We start from the raw sequence: 14,065 nt of genomic DNA, 5'->3' as shown, positions 1-14,065 counted from the left end.
GCCATTTCGCATCTAGTTCTTTATACATGTGCTATCTACCGTAGCATTTTGTGGGCGTATTCTGTAGCTGCTGTCGGCAGTCATGTATTATTGTTTTTTTATCTAGCGGCATGAGTTGAGCCAGAGCCGTGAGTTGAGCATGATGTTTACTCTCGGTCCATTCCTCATTGCGTCCTGAAGACCGCACCGACTATGTTTTAAATCCGCTTTTATTGGCATATTTCAGTAATCGGAATTTGGATGTTTGTGAATCGTTCTCAAATCTTTCACTGCCTAAGAATCGGAAATTTCGCACGCCTCTACTGGTAGCTTCTTTTTTTCCCCTCCTCATACAAAACTTTTGGGAAGTGACGTATGCCGTAAAGCAGTCAGCACATTTTTAGTTTTTTTGTGTGGAAGGGTTCCTGCCACCCTCCTCAAAGTTAATTAGCGCCTGTGAAAGCGATACAGACCCACTCAAGATATAAAAGAGGTGTCATTCAACTCGTTGTCAGTCGACGCATCATCAAAAATGTTATGAAAATATTAGGGGTGTCAAACGATTAAAGTTTTTAATCGAGTAAATAACAGCTTAAACATGAATTAATCGTAATTAATCGCAATTCAAACCATATGCCATATTTTTCTGTAAATTATTGTTGGAATGGAAAGATAAGACATAAGACGGATATATACATACAACATACTGTACATACAGTTGTGGTCAAAAGTTTACATACACTTGTGAAGAACATAATGTCATGGCTCTCTTGAGTTTCCAGTTTTTTCAACAACTCTGATTTTTCTCTGATAGAGTGATTGGAACAGATACTTCTTTGTCACAAACATTCATGAAGTTTGGTTCTTTTATGACTTTATTATGGGTGGACAGAAAAAAGTGATCAAATCTGCTGGGTGCTTGACAGTAGGCATGGTGTACTTGGGGTTAAAGGCCTCAACTTTTCTCCTCCAAACATATTGCTGGGCATTGTGGCCAAACAGCTCGATTTTTGTTTTGTCTGACCACAGAACTTTCCTCCAGAAGAAGATTCTTAGAAGAAGAAGTCTTATCTTTGTCCATGTGATCAGCAGCAAACTTCAGTCGAGCCTTAAGGTGCCGCTTTTGGAGAAAGGACTTCCTTCTTGCACGGCAGCCTCTCAGTCCATGGAGATGCAAAACACGCTTGACTGTGGACACTGACACCTGTGTTCCAGCAGCTTCTAATTCTTGGCAGATCTGCTTTTTGGTGATTCTCGGTTGAATCTTCACCCTCCTGACCAATTTTCTCTCAGCAGCAGGTGATAGCTTGCATTTTCTTCCTGATCGTGGCAGTGACAAAACAGTGCCATGCACTTTATACTTACAAACAATTGCTTGCACTGTTGCTCTTGGGACCTGCAGCTGCTTTGAAATGGCTCCAAGTGACTTTCCTGACTTGTTCAAGTCAATGATTCACTTTTTCAGATCCATGTATGTATATTTTTGACCCAGCAGATTTAATCACTTTTTCTGTTAACCCATAATAAAGTGATGAAAGAACCAAACTTCATGAATGTTTTTTGTGACAAAGAAGTATCTGTTCCAATCACTCTATCGGAGAAAAATCAGGGTTGTAGAAATAACTGGAAACTCAAGAGAGCCATGACATTATGTTCTTCACAAGTGTATGTAAACTTTTGACCACAACTGTAAGTGCTGTATTTGTTTATTATAACAATAAATCCACAAATGGCATTATTAACATTCTTTCTGTTTAAGTGATCCATGGATAGTAAGACTTGTAGTTCATAAAAGATGAATGTTATAGTTACAAGTTATAGTAATTAGGGCCCGAGCACTAAGCGTGCGAAGGCCCTATTGTTTTGCAAAGGATTATTATTATTTTTTTTTTTTTCAGGGCAAATGAAAACGGCCAATTTGGAGGCCTGAACATGCACGAAAAGTCACCAAAATTTGCACATACGTCCGGAAAATTGTAAATTTCGATAATTTTGCAACGTTGCAAAAAAATATAACAAAATGGCTCAGTGGCGCCCCCTTGAAATTTTAAAATTGGCCTATAACATTAGGGTCTGTCAGCGTAGAGCAATGAAATTTGGGGGGTCTATACCTTGTCCAAAACCGCTCCAAAAAAGCATTTACACGCATATTCCAAACCCAACAGGAAATCGGTTATTTTGGATCAAATATGAAATTTTTATCGATTTACAGGGTGCACATTTGAGACCTTTTCGCCGAAGGAGTTTGTTGGATCATCTTCAAAATTGGTGAGACTGTTCAGGAGACATATGAAATCTTAAGTTTTGAAAATGGTGCGTTTTCATTCACGGGTCTGACCTGGGCGTGGTGCCAAAGTCGACCATTTTTTCGGCAAAATGACAAATTCAGTAAATGACTTATAGTTCCTTGACACAACGTTCAATCTTTTTCATATTTGGCATGTATGTGTGGTATCCCACCCTTAACACGAGTGCATTGAAATATTACCCATTAGGTCTAGCGCCCCCTAGTGAGAACAGGAAATGCCTTTTTTTACGAGACAGGTTCCTCCTCCAAGGGAAAAAAATCTGTTGACCTCAAACCTGCATCAGGGGAGCCTTAAGACCTGTGTTCAGGTGCCTGATGAAAAATATTGAGGTTTCGTTGAGGCGGAGGGGTCCAAACAGGAAAGTGAAAATGAACGTCAACAATTTGTCACGCAAAAAACTTTGAACAGTCATAACTCGGCAGATATACAACATATCTGCGCCAAACTTCCCGTGTTTGTTGAGAGTCATACCCTGAAGGTTCTTGTAGGGGTCATTTGCATCAACTCTACAGTGCCAACTAGTGGCGACAGAAAGAAGTTTTAAAAAAGGCCTTTCCTATTGGGTTTTTTCAACATAGAGCAAGGAAATTTGGGGAGTAGATACCTTATGCAAAACTGCTCCAAAAAGTCTCTTGCACCCATATTCCAAATCCAACAGGAAATCGGGTATTTTGGATCGAATGTGAAATTTTCATGGGTTCACAGTAGGAGTTTACATTTGGAGGCTTGAATATGCACAAAAACTCGTAAAAATTTGCACATACATGCGGCTTTAGATAACGTTCGATAATCTTGCAATGTTACGAAAAAATGTAGCAAAATGCCTCAGTGGCGCCCCCTTGAATTTTTCAAAAAGGCGTTTCCTATTAGGTTTTTTTAACAGAGAGTGATGAAATTTGGGGAGTCGATACCTTGTGCAAAACTGCTCCAAAAAGTCTCTTGCACCCGTATTCCAAATCCAACAGGAAATCGGGTATTTTGGATCGAATGTGAAATTTTTATCGGTTCACAGTAGGAGTTTACATTTGGAGGCTTGAACATGCACGAAAACTCACAAAAATTTGGACATACATGTGGCTTTGCATAACGTTCAATAATCTTGCAACGTTACGAAAACATGTAACAAAATGGCTCAGTGGCGCCCCCTTGAAATTTTCAAAAAGGCCTCTCCATTTAGGTTTTTTCAACGTAGAGGGATGAAATTCGGAGAGTCGATACCTTGTACAAAACTGCTCCAAAAAGTCTCTTGCATGCATATTCCAAACCCAACAGGAAATCGGGTATTTTGGATTGAATGTGAAATTTTTATCGATTTACAGTGTGCACATTTTACACCTTGGCACCTAGGGAATTAGTTTGATCATTCTCAAAATTGGCGAGACTGTTCATGAGGCATATGAAATCTTAAGTTATCAAAATGGTGTGTTTTCATTCACGGGCCTGACCTGGGCGGGGTGCCAAAGTCGGCCATTTTTTCGGCAAAATGACAAATTCAGTAAATGACTAATAGTTCCTTCACACAACGTTCAATCTTTTTCATATCTGGCATGTATGTGCGACATCCCACCCTTAACATGAGTGCATTGAAATATTACCCATTAGGCCTAGCGCCCCCTAGTGAGAACAGGAAATGCCTTTTTTTACGAGACAGGTTCCTCCTCCAAGGAAAAAAAATCTGTTGACCTCAAACCTGCATAAGGGAAGGCTTAAGACCTGTCTTCAGGTGCCTGATGAAAAATATTGAAGTTTTGTTGAAGCGGAGGGGTCCAAACAGGAAAGTGAAAATGACTGTCAACAATTTTTCTCTCCAAAAACTTTGAACAGTCATAACTCGGCAGATATACAACATATCTGCGCCAAACTTCCCGTGCTTGTTGAGAGTCATACCCTGAAGGGCCTTATAGAGATCATTTGCATCAACCCTACAGCGCCAACTAGTGGCAATAGAAAGTCACTCGTTTTTCCAATACATGTCCAGTTCTTTTCAGGTTGGTCATTGTAATTTGAAGACCTATTGTAATACTTATTTACGGCCCATGTCCACGTGTCTCTGTCTGTTGCCGTGATGACCCTTTATTCGCCATTTAAAGGAAATATTTTTTTTCAAAGACTCAGGCAGCTTATATAGCCACAATATTTGGCACACTTCGTCGAATTGGCCCAGTTAGAAGATTAATTTTGGTTTTGAATAAGGGCTTGGCTGCACAGCTCAGTAGTGGCTCCTTTTTTGTAGTACTCTCTCCAATAGGGGTTTTTATCTCTTGGGTGTGGGAATGTAAATAGGCGACTTTCGAGCATGTTAGGTTCTAATGAGATGATTAGAGAGGAGCATCTGCCACCACCCTGACCTGCACACAGTCCGAGTTGCGTGACGTCCGAGTTGCGCTAGATTGCGAGGGCCCGTTCAGTCCTGCTTGCAGGCCTAGTTTTATATTAAAACCCCTCTTCATATTTTCGTTTGAATAAAATTTGTACAATTTTCAATCAAAAGTAGAGTTAATATAATAATAATAAGAATAAAAATAACAATAATAAGAATTGAGTGACCAAACTCTGAGTAATGCCAGTTCACTTTGCATTGTTGTTTAGCTGTGTGAGAATAGGGCCTCATTACTACAGACTGAAGTGCTTTTCTTTTTGTGAACATTATTTTTTTTGAGAGAGAGCAATATTATTTTTGTTGTGCTTTCACTAAATGATACTTCTGTTTGTTGTGAAAGAGTTGCAGAAGCGTATGCCAATAAACGGCGCAGCCCAAAGAAGCAGCCTGTGTCCACTCGCCTTTATAACAGAGCATATCTTACCCAAAATACAACAAAAGACACATAATTGCCACTAAAAGAAAGCAAACTTACCAAAATATGTGTGGAGCACAAAGCAACAGCATAAACGTCTCACAACTACTAATTCTCCCACTATTAGAAGGAATAATAATAGTATGGAACGGCACTGCGCTGCCCCCAAGCGGCCGGTGGCATTCTCTTCACTCTTAATGTCCATAAACGGCCTCATTGAAATCTGTTTGAGGCAATGCGAGAGCGGCTCATTCAGTGCATGCATTAATTGCATCAAATATTTTAACGTGATTAATTTAAAAAATTAATTAACGCCCGTTAACGCGATAATTTTGACAGCCCTAAATATTTTATAAAGGTTAAAAAGTTACCTAGTGTTGCTCAAATGTAATTTTATTAGTTTTGCAAGAAAATATGCATTAAAAATGGCCAAAAAATGCAATATTGTTGCAGTTGCTACAACTACGAGACTGGCTTTAATTCCCAGAAGCAAATCCAGTGACATATGGATTTAGTTTGATGGGAACGGCATCAGTCCATAAGGTCGGAAATTGCAGGAACATAAAAACGACATGTGACAGTCACGATATATGTGATACTGAGCAGTAAGAAAAGTCTTCCTTGCGTGAGAATGTCACTGCAGTATGCAATCAAACTGTCAGCATTTGTGGGAATAGTTTTAGGACTGGTTGTGAGCTGATGCAAACATTTGGGATCACAATAGAGATGAGTTTTGAGGGGAGATCTGTCAGAAGCTTCTCCCAAAATTGAAAAATGATATTGAACAGCATAATTCTCAGGTTCTGAAGTTGCAATAAATGCGTATGCATGTTTAAAAACATGCTCGACCTACTTTCTGAGTTTAGCTTTTATGTGGGAGTGAATGAGTGAGTGACTGATTGTGTGACTGAGCTAGGCTTTGATGGTTCGGATGAGGGTGGGACGCTGTGTAGATCTGGTTGATCTGATCCGATTGCTTGAAAAAAAGAATCTTCATAAATAAGACTTAGTTATTTGATTTAATTTAATACTGCTCTGTTGTCTTAAACACAACTGCCACCATTCAACCTTGTAACTGTTTAAGTATTGCCGCTTTGCTGTGTAAACCAATATTGAAACGGCGACATTAATTTTCAGTGACCTCTAAAAGAAATACGCTTGTGCATCCCGGTTCTGCAGTAAACACCTTTCAGGAGAGACTTTAACCAACAAATTAAATATGGGCAATAAAGCGAAAACAGAGACACCATTATCCTGTGGTAAATTGTTGACTTTTAGCCTAATACCTCAAGCCAAAGGGTGTGAGCGGTTGATGAGTATAAAAATAGTCTACTCTAAACCAAAAAGGGAAACACCCAAGAGCTATTTTGGTGTTGTCTACAAATATCATCAAAACAAAAACTAGGGATTCCCTATTAGGAATAATGCTGAACAGCAAACTTTGTAAAATCTACAATCAACGGTGCTGACGCTGTTACACATCTCTATGGCTCACTATTTTTCCACGAGATTGTCATTAGTTTGTGTCTGGCCTGTGATACGCCAACAAAAAACATTATTTTAAAATCAACCCCTATTAAAGTTGTTAACTACTTTTTAGCTGTTGTTTTTGCCTACAGGCATGCTTAAAAAAGACAACATGAAAAATAAGGTGGCAACAACTAAGAATACTCTATCCATTCATATCTTGCTGTATTCCAGGCTTGCATCAAAAATGTTGGTATTCATGCGGCTACAATTTAGGGGTGTGACTCTAATGAAACTGGGACAAGTAGTAACAAACTCAATTTTCAAAATTAGTAACAATTTAGAGCTCAAATATGTAAAGAAGTGAGGGTAAATTGTGGTGCTTCAGTAATAGTACTGGGCACTTAAGAAAAAACCTATAGGAGCCATTTTAAATAACAATAACGATATGCCACGATAACAGCATGTATTTAACATTATTTAATGAAAAATTATATGATTATGACAGCTGCCCCCTGCAATTTCAAATTGCCATTAAACAGACCTGTCACAAATGTGAACCGCATGAATTTGTGTTGCAACATATAATTATCTAATGTAAACAGAAGCAACACTGCAGCATACATAATCTTTGCACAAATGTATAAGCCATCTTTTGAGTAATCGTAAGTGGTAAAACAACTCAAGCGCCACACATAGGTGTGTCACCTCGGGGGTTTAACGTTAATGTTATTGTATAGTTAAGCTTGCATGATGAATAAACAAATTACTGTATAATGTAAAAAAATGGATCCTCTTTTTTCAAGGATTACATCTAGAACTGTGGGGGGAAAAAATCGAATTGACCGATATCCGTTCGTAAATATAAGATATATGACGGAAAACACTCAGGTGACTTGAAGTTCCGCTCTGAGACCCCCAATTTGGCTAACTTTCAAAATTGTCCGATATGCATGTGTCACATCATTGGAAAACTTAAAATCTATATTTTCTTGGGGAAGAACATTTTTGAAAAGGAGGGCATTTAAAAAAATAAATAAACAGCAGAACCCTATCTGGAGATGAGAGCACGCGAGAGCAGAAAGACGAAACGACTTTAACGAGATATTATCGCGTACTTACCTTGTTTCGATCCAAAACATCCATGTAGCATGTATCACTGAGTGTCAAGACACAGCTGTGAATGGCCACAGCTGGATTTTTGGGGGATTTTATGGGTGAAATATTGTAATATAACAAGGGTCGCAATGCAGAAATAGCAGACATCAAGGAGTTGCTGAGATTTTTTTTGTCATATATTTACCCTGTTAAACTTTTTTTTTCATTTTTTTCTTCATTTGGATTGATTATTTACCATCTAACATATCAGACAAAATGCGACAGTAACAAAAAAAAACAAAAAAATACAAGTAAGCGATAGTTATGAGGTAGATATCCGTGACTTTTTTACGGACGCCATTTTTTTCATTGTGACGTAATTTGTTTAAAAGTTTAAATGTGCGAGTGAATCATTTTTTAAAGTCGTTTTTTTTTGTTAACAAAATATTAGACATCAATTAATGATTCTAAGCTAAAAATGACAGCTATTTTGAATAATAAATATATTTAATTATCTTTGTTTTATGGCTGGGTTGAAACAAAAGCGGTTGCGCGCCGTCTGTAAACGGGGGTTTTCCAGGGTAAAACGGACAAATTTATAACGGTTCGGGGGCTTAATGCGCCATGAATCTGCTATGGCAGCATATAGACATATTGTTCTATCAAACACAACAGTTCTTCTGGCTTAAAATACAGCAGTTTCTTTTAAAGAGGAGTGCAAGAGCAGAAACTGCTTTTTCAGTCTTGTCTGTGTTTTCTGCCATATACAAATATCAAAGACAAGCTCCTCAATCGATACAAAACCCACTAGTCAACCAGAACTACATCGGTTCTGGAGTTGTGCATAAGCTATCGTTAGGCTATAGGAATTGGTTATCATATGGTTTTCTTTTTTGGAACACTTTTTTTCTTTCTTCAAAACACTGAGTTCTTCCGATATATCAGCTATTGCTGTTAATACAACCTCTGGAAAATTATGGAACCACCAGGCCCTTGTGGTTGTTGACCAAGTTATTTTATTAAGTAGAAAAAAAATAAATCATAGAAAACTTTAGTTATTTCAAATGGCCTTTGGCTTTAATAAACACACAAAAAAAGAGAACTGTGGTATTCGGTAACATTTACTTTTTCCAATCCACCAGAGGGGAAGAAAATATGGAATCACTCAATTTTGAAGAAATCTGTCAGCAGTGACCCGTGATAATAAGTCATGTTTAAGATGTTTTTAGGAAAAAAAGATGCAAAACACAGCTGAAATATATGCATTTCAGACAACGTTTGTCTACGGATGTTTACCTGTGCGTGCCCCCCTCTCAAAATGGCGACACGTTGCTATGCGAGATGACGTCATCGTGACATCACGCCGACTGCGAGAATAGTCCACAACAGCTTTTCTTTAGACCATTGTAACATTGTTCTTTTTTGCTGAAGTGTTCGTGATGGATTTTTTCTTGGCTATAATGTAGTGTTCCCTGAAAGTTGCCATTCAAAATAATTTAGTTTTGGTTCATGTCGATGATGTCATTCATTTCTATAAAATGAAACAACTGAGTATATGAACATTCTCTGATGACTGGTGATTCCTTAAGTTTTGCCAGGGGTTGTAAACATATATTTAACACATTGAAAGTCATTTTGCAATTCCTCCCTCCTTCTTGCAGCTATCTCAGATTCCAAAGAACATTGAATGTCAACTAACCTGTCTGAGGGTGAGGATGACATGTGTTCCTCAAAGGGCTCCCCCTCCAGGCCAAGACTGCTCCAGCTGCTGCTATTTCCATTGCTGCTGGAGAAAGGAGGCCAGTGACGTACCAAGATCTCAAGGTTGCATTGTAATTTTTTTACCCTATCAATATTATGTTAGATGCTCGCAAAAGAAACAAGATCTCACTCGACGTGCAAATCAATTACTTAAACGACAGTGTGCATCACTGTCAGGATGGAAGGATAAGTTTTATTATATTTTTCATTTGCTATTACATATTTCAACTACTTGGAGTGTATCGCGTCATGCTCCAACATCCTTTGAGGATGAATTGTATTTTCCCTTTAGTCGTTTCATCAGCTAAGCGGAAATGGTCACAACAGGCTTTTAAAGGGAATCTAATGAATCACACATGGCGGTAGACATTGTTCTTGCAGAAACAACGCCTGAAGAGACAAAAGCACTCTTTTAAGACACACCTTTAGAAAATATTATGATACATTAACTCAATCTCCTCTACAGTCGAGGCACTGTGTTCCTTTGATACCGAGGGAAAAGGTTCTCATCGTCAGGTTTCTATCCACAGAGCGATATCCCCATTTTGACCAAAAATGGCAACTGGTGTGAGAGCATGTTAAAGGAGGGATACTCTAGACTAGTTTGATCCATTATCTCTCTTGTGTATTGATATCTATTGCAGTTTCTCCATTCAAAACCATATTTCTTCTAAGCTACTTTAGCGCATTCCAACTGCATGAAATATTTTAGATCTTAGACCGCATATATATTTTTCCTGACGTAATTGAATAATTGTACTTACGCAGCACATATCAAGTAAAATCTTCAAGTATATATAGCATTTTGGGTTAAACAACTACAAGGCCCCTGTTCTGCATTTTGGCAAAAGAAAGTGCGACCCATCTAGTCTCAGGCTACATTCACACTGTCGGTCAATACAAATCTCTTTTTGATTTGATTTATAGAACAGGCCAATTCAATGTTGACCTGGGCTCATTCATATGTAGATGAGAATTTGATATCTATCTGATATCTGACTCCCCTGGAGTATTAACGGATATCGCCATTATGCGGCAACATATGTGATCAACAATTGAAATACTTTACATCACCACTGCTTGAGAAATATAAACCGCAAACAGCAAAACAAAAAAATTGGAATCATGGATTATTATTCTATGACTTCAATACAATAACTGCATAGTACCTAGACACAAAAACTGAAATGCATTAAGACCTGCGGTATGAACGTAGCCTAAGTTACTTTAAAAGTAATTTATCGGTTACTCTTCACTATTTTTTCTCCTTTTGCTACATCAACATAAGAACGACAACAGAAAAATGTCATCGCATGTAATTGACTTTCCGATAATTTAAATTAAAGGGGAAGCTCAGAATTTTTCACATAGGGCTTAATTTTCGAGTTAGCGGGGATTTAATTAATCAATGGATTTGATTTCAACCACCACTGAGTCACGCTAGCTTAGCCACTTCCTAGCCCTGAAACTAACAAGTAACTGACAAAATGCATGGAATTTGTTGAAATCTAAAAGTTGAAAACTAATTAAACCCCCGCTAACTCGAAGATTAAGCCTAATGTCAAAAATTCTGAACTTGGGGTTAGGGTTTAGGGGTTACACAAATACACAAATGAATTGCACAGTGCAATAAACACAAAGGTGGGGAGCGGGCGCGAATGCGTGCGCACAACCCGAAAGTACGCCGTTCACACACGCGGTCAATTCGGCCACAAAACGTGGCGGCAACTAAGCACTTTACACTCAGTCGGACTTACAGCACATCCCAAAGATGCTAAACGAACACATCACTTCACGGCATAAATGCGCAACACGAATATGATGTAAACAATGCTCCCCGATGCCTAACCGCCATTGCAACGGCAAAGCTACGAAACAGCTGCACATGTAGCGGCTTCAATCTATTGCTAGAACCCTCCAAAATGAAGGAAAAATATTCACGTACATTCATGGACGCACACAGATCAACATTCCCCCTCAACAAGTACCTGCACTCGGCTCGAATGTGCACCCGCAAACCTCACGCATCCCAAAACACTTTGCACATGTGATTCGAGACCAAAATAGGAAGTAACTATGAGCGGTTACCAAGGAAACGAACACGTAGGAGGAACCTTCTATTCTAACTTTCTTATTAAAAATGCCCTTCGTACATGACTACAATATTCTTCATTCTACATACATTATGAGGCAATAACAAAATAGTAACGCACAGACACTAAGGAAACTAACTTTAATCAGATTACTGGTTTGGAAAAAATGTAGGCGTTAGATTGTTCGTTACTGAAAGAAAGTAATCAGATTACAATAACGAGTTACTTAGTAACGCGTTAGTGACAACACTGGTGATACACCAGAATGGGGGGTGGGGGGGTGAGGGGGAAGGGATGAAGTGAGAGAGGGAGATATCGTGAGACATGTCCCTCGCATGGCAGTACACTATGCCTGTGTCTTGCCATTAAAATTTGAGCCAAAGCCTCATCCACTCGCACGTGTGAGACCATTAATCTTGTTTATCCATTTAAACATATTCTAATCAACTATTTTTGAAGTGATAAATGCCACGGATGCGAGCGGATTGCAGAGGAACGATCATTTAAAATTACTTCAGAGTTGCAACGTTCAAAAGTGTGCATTAGTCTGCTCTAAAGTATGATTAAAGGCTGTTGAAACCAAAAGCAACATGCCCAAAAAATCCTTGTTTAAAACTGACACGAACAACAGCAAAGTTCCTTTCTCTGCTTTAACCTGTGAAAATGTGTCCACACCCAGAAAGAGCAACAAATGCACAACTATTCTCTTTTTGTTTAACATATGACAAGCTGCCTTTTCAAGAAGGAAATCGCTCTGATTCTGAACATTGTCAACATCAAGTCGCAAATCCATATGGATTAAAAATTCTCACCAGTGCGGCGTTTGTACAAATGTGTGCCTGACAGCTGTCAGTGTTGTTTCAGTGGTCAAGGAACAGGACATGGCTACCGCATTTTTGGTGCCTCACTAAAAAAATATGATATTCATGCATGATCTCATAAATAATTCATTATTCAGAATGTATACCTGTCACTGAGGTGAAGGAAGCTGCTGTTATCATCCTCGAAGCTAAGGTTTGACCAACTGCCCAGACTGTCATCCCCAACACTCAACTGCTGGGACACCGTGGACTCAGTGGCTTCTCTGCCTGGAGAGCTACATTAAAAATAGATTAATATTAGAAGCCCTAAAAAAGTCACATTTACAACTCAAGTATAGTGATGTGTTTTCATTTTAAATCTGGACAAAATGGTAGTTAAGTATGGACACTAGGGGTGTGATAAAATATCGAAATGGTAATATATTGTGATACTTTGTATCCCAAAAGGTTATCGATATGCTCCTGCCAAGAATCGATATATCGTTTTAAAACGATGTCAATGTCTAAGAAAAATAAATAAAGATAAACCAACAAGTTGCTACCAAAATCTTCCACCATAATAGCGTCTCAGTTTAACTCTAAGGCTGCATTGACGGTGCTCGACGCCCAATCCATTTAGACTGGGAACGTTCGTTCTTTTAAAATCAGAGCATTGACAGTCATTCTGTCCGATTTTCAGGGCATTTACAGGTCACTTGTTATCTATTTTAGGGCATTTACAGGTCATTGACTGTTGAGTTTGAGTCACTGCATATTCATTTGGGTGATTCCCAGGTCACTTCCTATTCTGTAACTCAAAATAAACCAGAAGTGACCCATAAATTACCCCAAAATCAACATGAAAAAACTGAAAATTAACAGGTAAATAACCTTAAATGGCCCAAAATTACCTAATTGCCTGGCATTGGCTGCCACTACCGGCCATAGACGTTCGGTCCGTTTGAAGTGGGAGGGATGGCAGCGAATGAACATGGATTGGACGTCTACTAGAGATAAAATCAATCCAATTCACAGCAGAAGCTTGTTTTTTCTGTTTAGTTATTAGTTATTAGTTGTTTGTAGAATACCCTAGAAGGATTTTCCGACCAATGTATCGATAATCGTTCTATCGCAATATCGTCAGACCATCGTTAACATGAACTTTGTATCGCAAATCGTATCGTGAGGCACCAAGAGGTTCTCACTCCTAATGGACACCTCTTGTCACATTACAACTCTTGAAACTATACCGCGGATGGAACTAGGACAATTTTGGTAGACCACTGTGTCCTTGTTCCGCTGGAGCGATTCTTTAAACTAACTTCTGTTAAATGTATCAGGTAAATAGAAGTGGTTGCTAGGAAGGTGGTAACCTCAAAAGGCTTCATAAACCACAGCACCTCAGAAAAATACCAATAAGCAGAGCATACATTAAAGAGGCACTAAAGTCATTTTCCAATATTTTGAAACATTTCATATAAAAGTTAAATCATTCTGCAAACAGCAGATTTTGAATTTGATGAGAGTGTGACATCACACCGTGCCTTACTACGAAAGTACGTGCCCTCTTCGTTCTCCCTCTACGCTCACTAATAAGGAGAGCGCAAAGGAACCAAGTAAGCTAGTGTCTGTGGTTTCGTCTCGACCACTTCCTGGTTTTTAACAGTTTTTACTGTGGTTTAGTACAATACTTTTGTTGCACGAGCAGTTCCTGTCTTTGTCCCTTTTTTCTTTCCCTGCGACTTCCACCACCGAACATCGTT

General features: G+C 38.7%; 1 protein-coding gene across 8 annotated transcripts in view; it reads right to left on the bottom strand.

Moving 5' to 3' along the window:
• akap11 (A kinase (PRKA) anchor protein 11) overlaps positions 1–14,065 on the bottom strand; it is a 48,182-nt gene that overhangs the window by 16,953 nt on the left and 17,164 nt on the right. For 6 of the 8 annotated variants that reach the window (XM_057852561.1, XM_057852555.1, XM_057852557.1 and 3 more), the window contains 2 exons: positions 12,470–12,598; positions 9,348–9,434 (listed from right to left, as the gene is read on the bottom strand). In XM_057852561.1, coding sequence (XP_057708544.1) covers positions 9,348–9,434; positions 12,470–12,598 — 216 coding nt within the window. The remainder of the gene's footprint in view (positions 1–9,347; positions 9,435–12,469; positions 12,599–14,065) is intronic. The other 2 variants (XM_057852562.1, XM_057852556.1) reach the window with 1 other exon arrangement.

This window comes from Corythoichthys intestinalis, chromosome 12, assembly GCF_030265065.1.
Source record: "Corythoichthys intestinalis isolate RoL2023-P3 chromosome 12, ASM3026506v1, whole genome shotgun sequence".
Taxonomy (NCBI): domain Eukaryota; kingdom Metazoa; phylum Chordata; class Actinopteri; order Syngnathiformes; family Syngnathidae; genus Corythoichthys; species Corythoichthys intestinalis.
The sequence above is the reverse complement of the archived record's forward strand: the minus strand, read 5'-3'. Positions and strand labels throughout refer to the sequence as shown.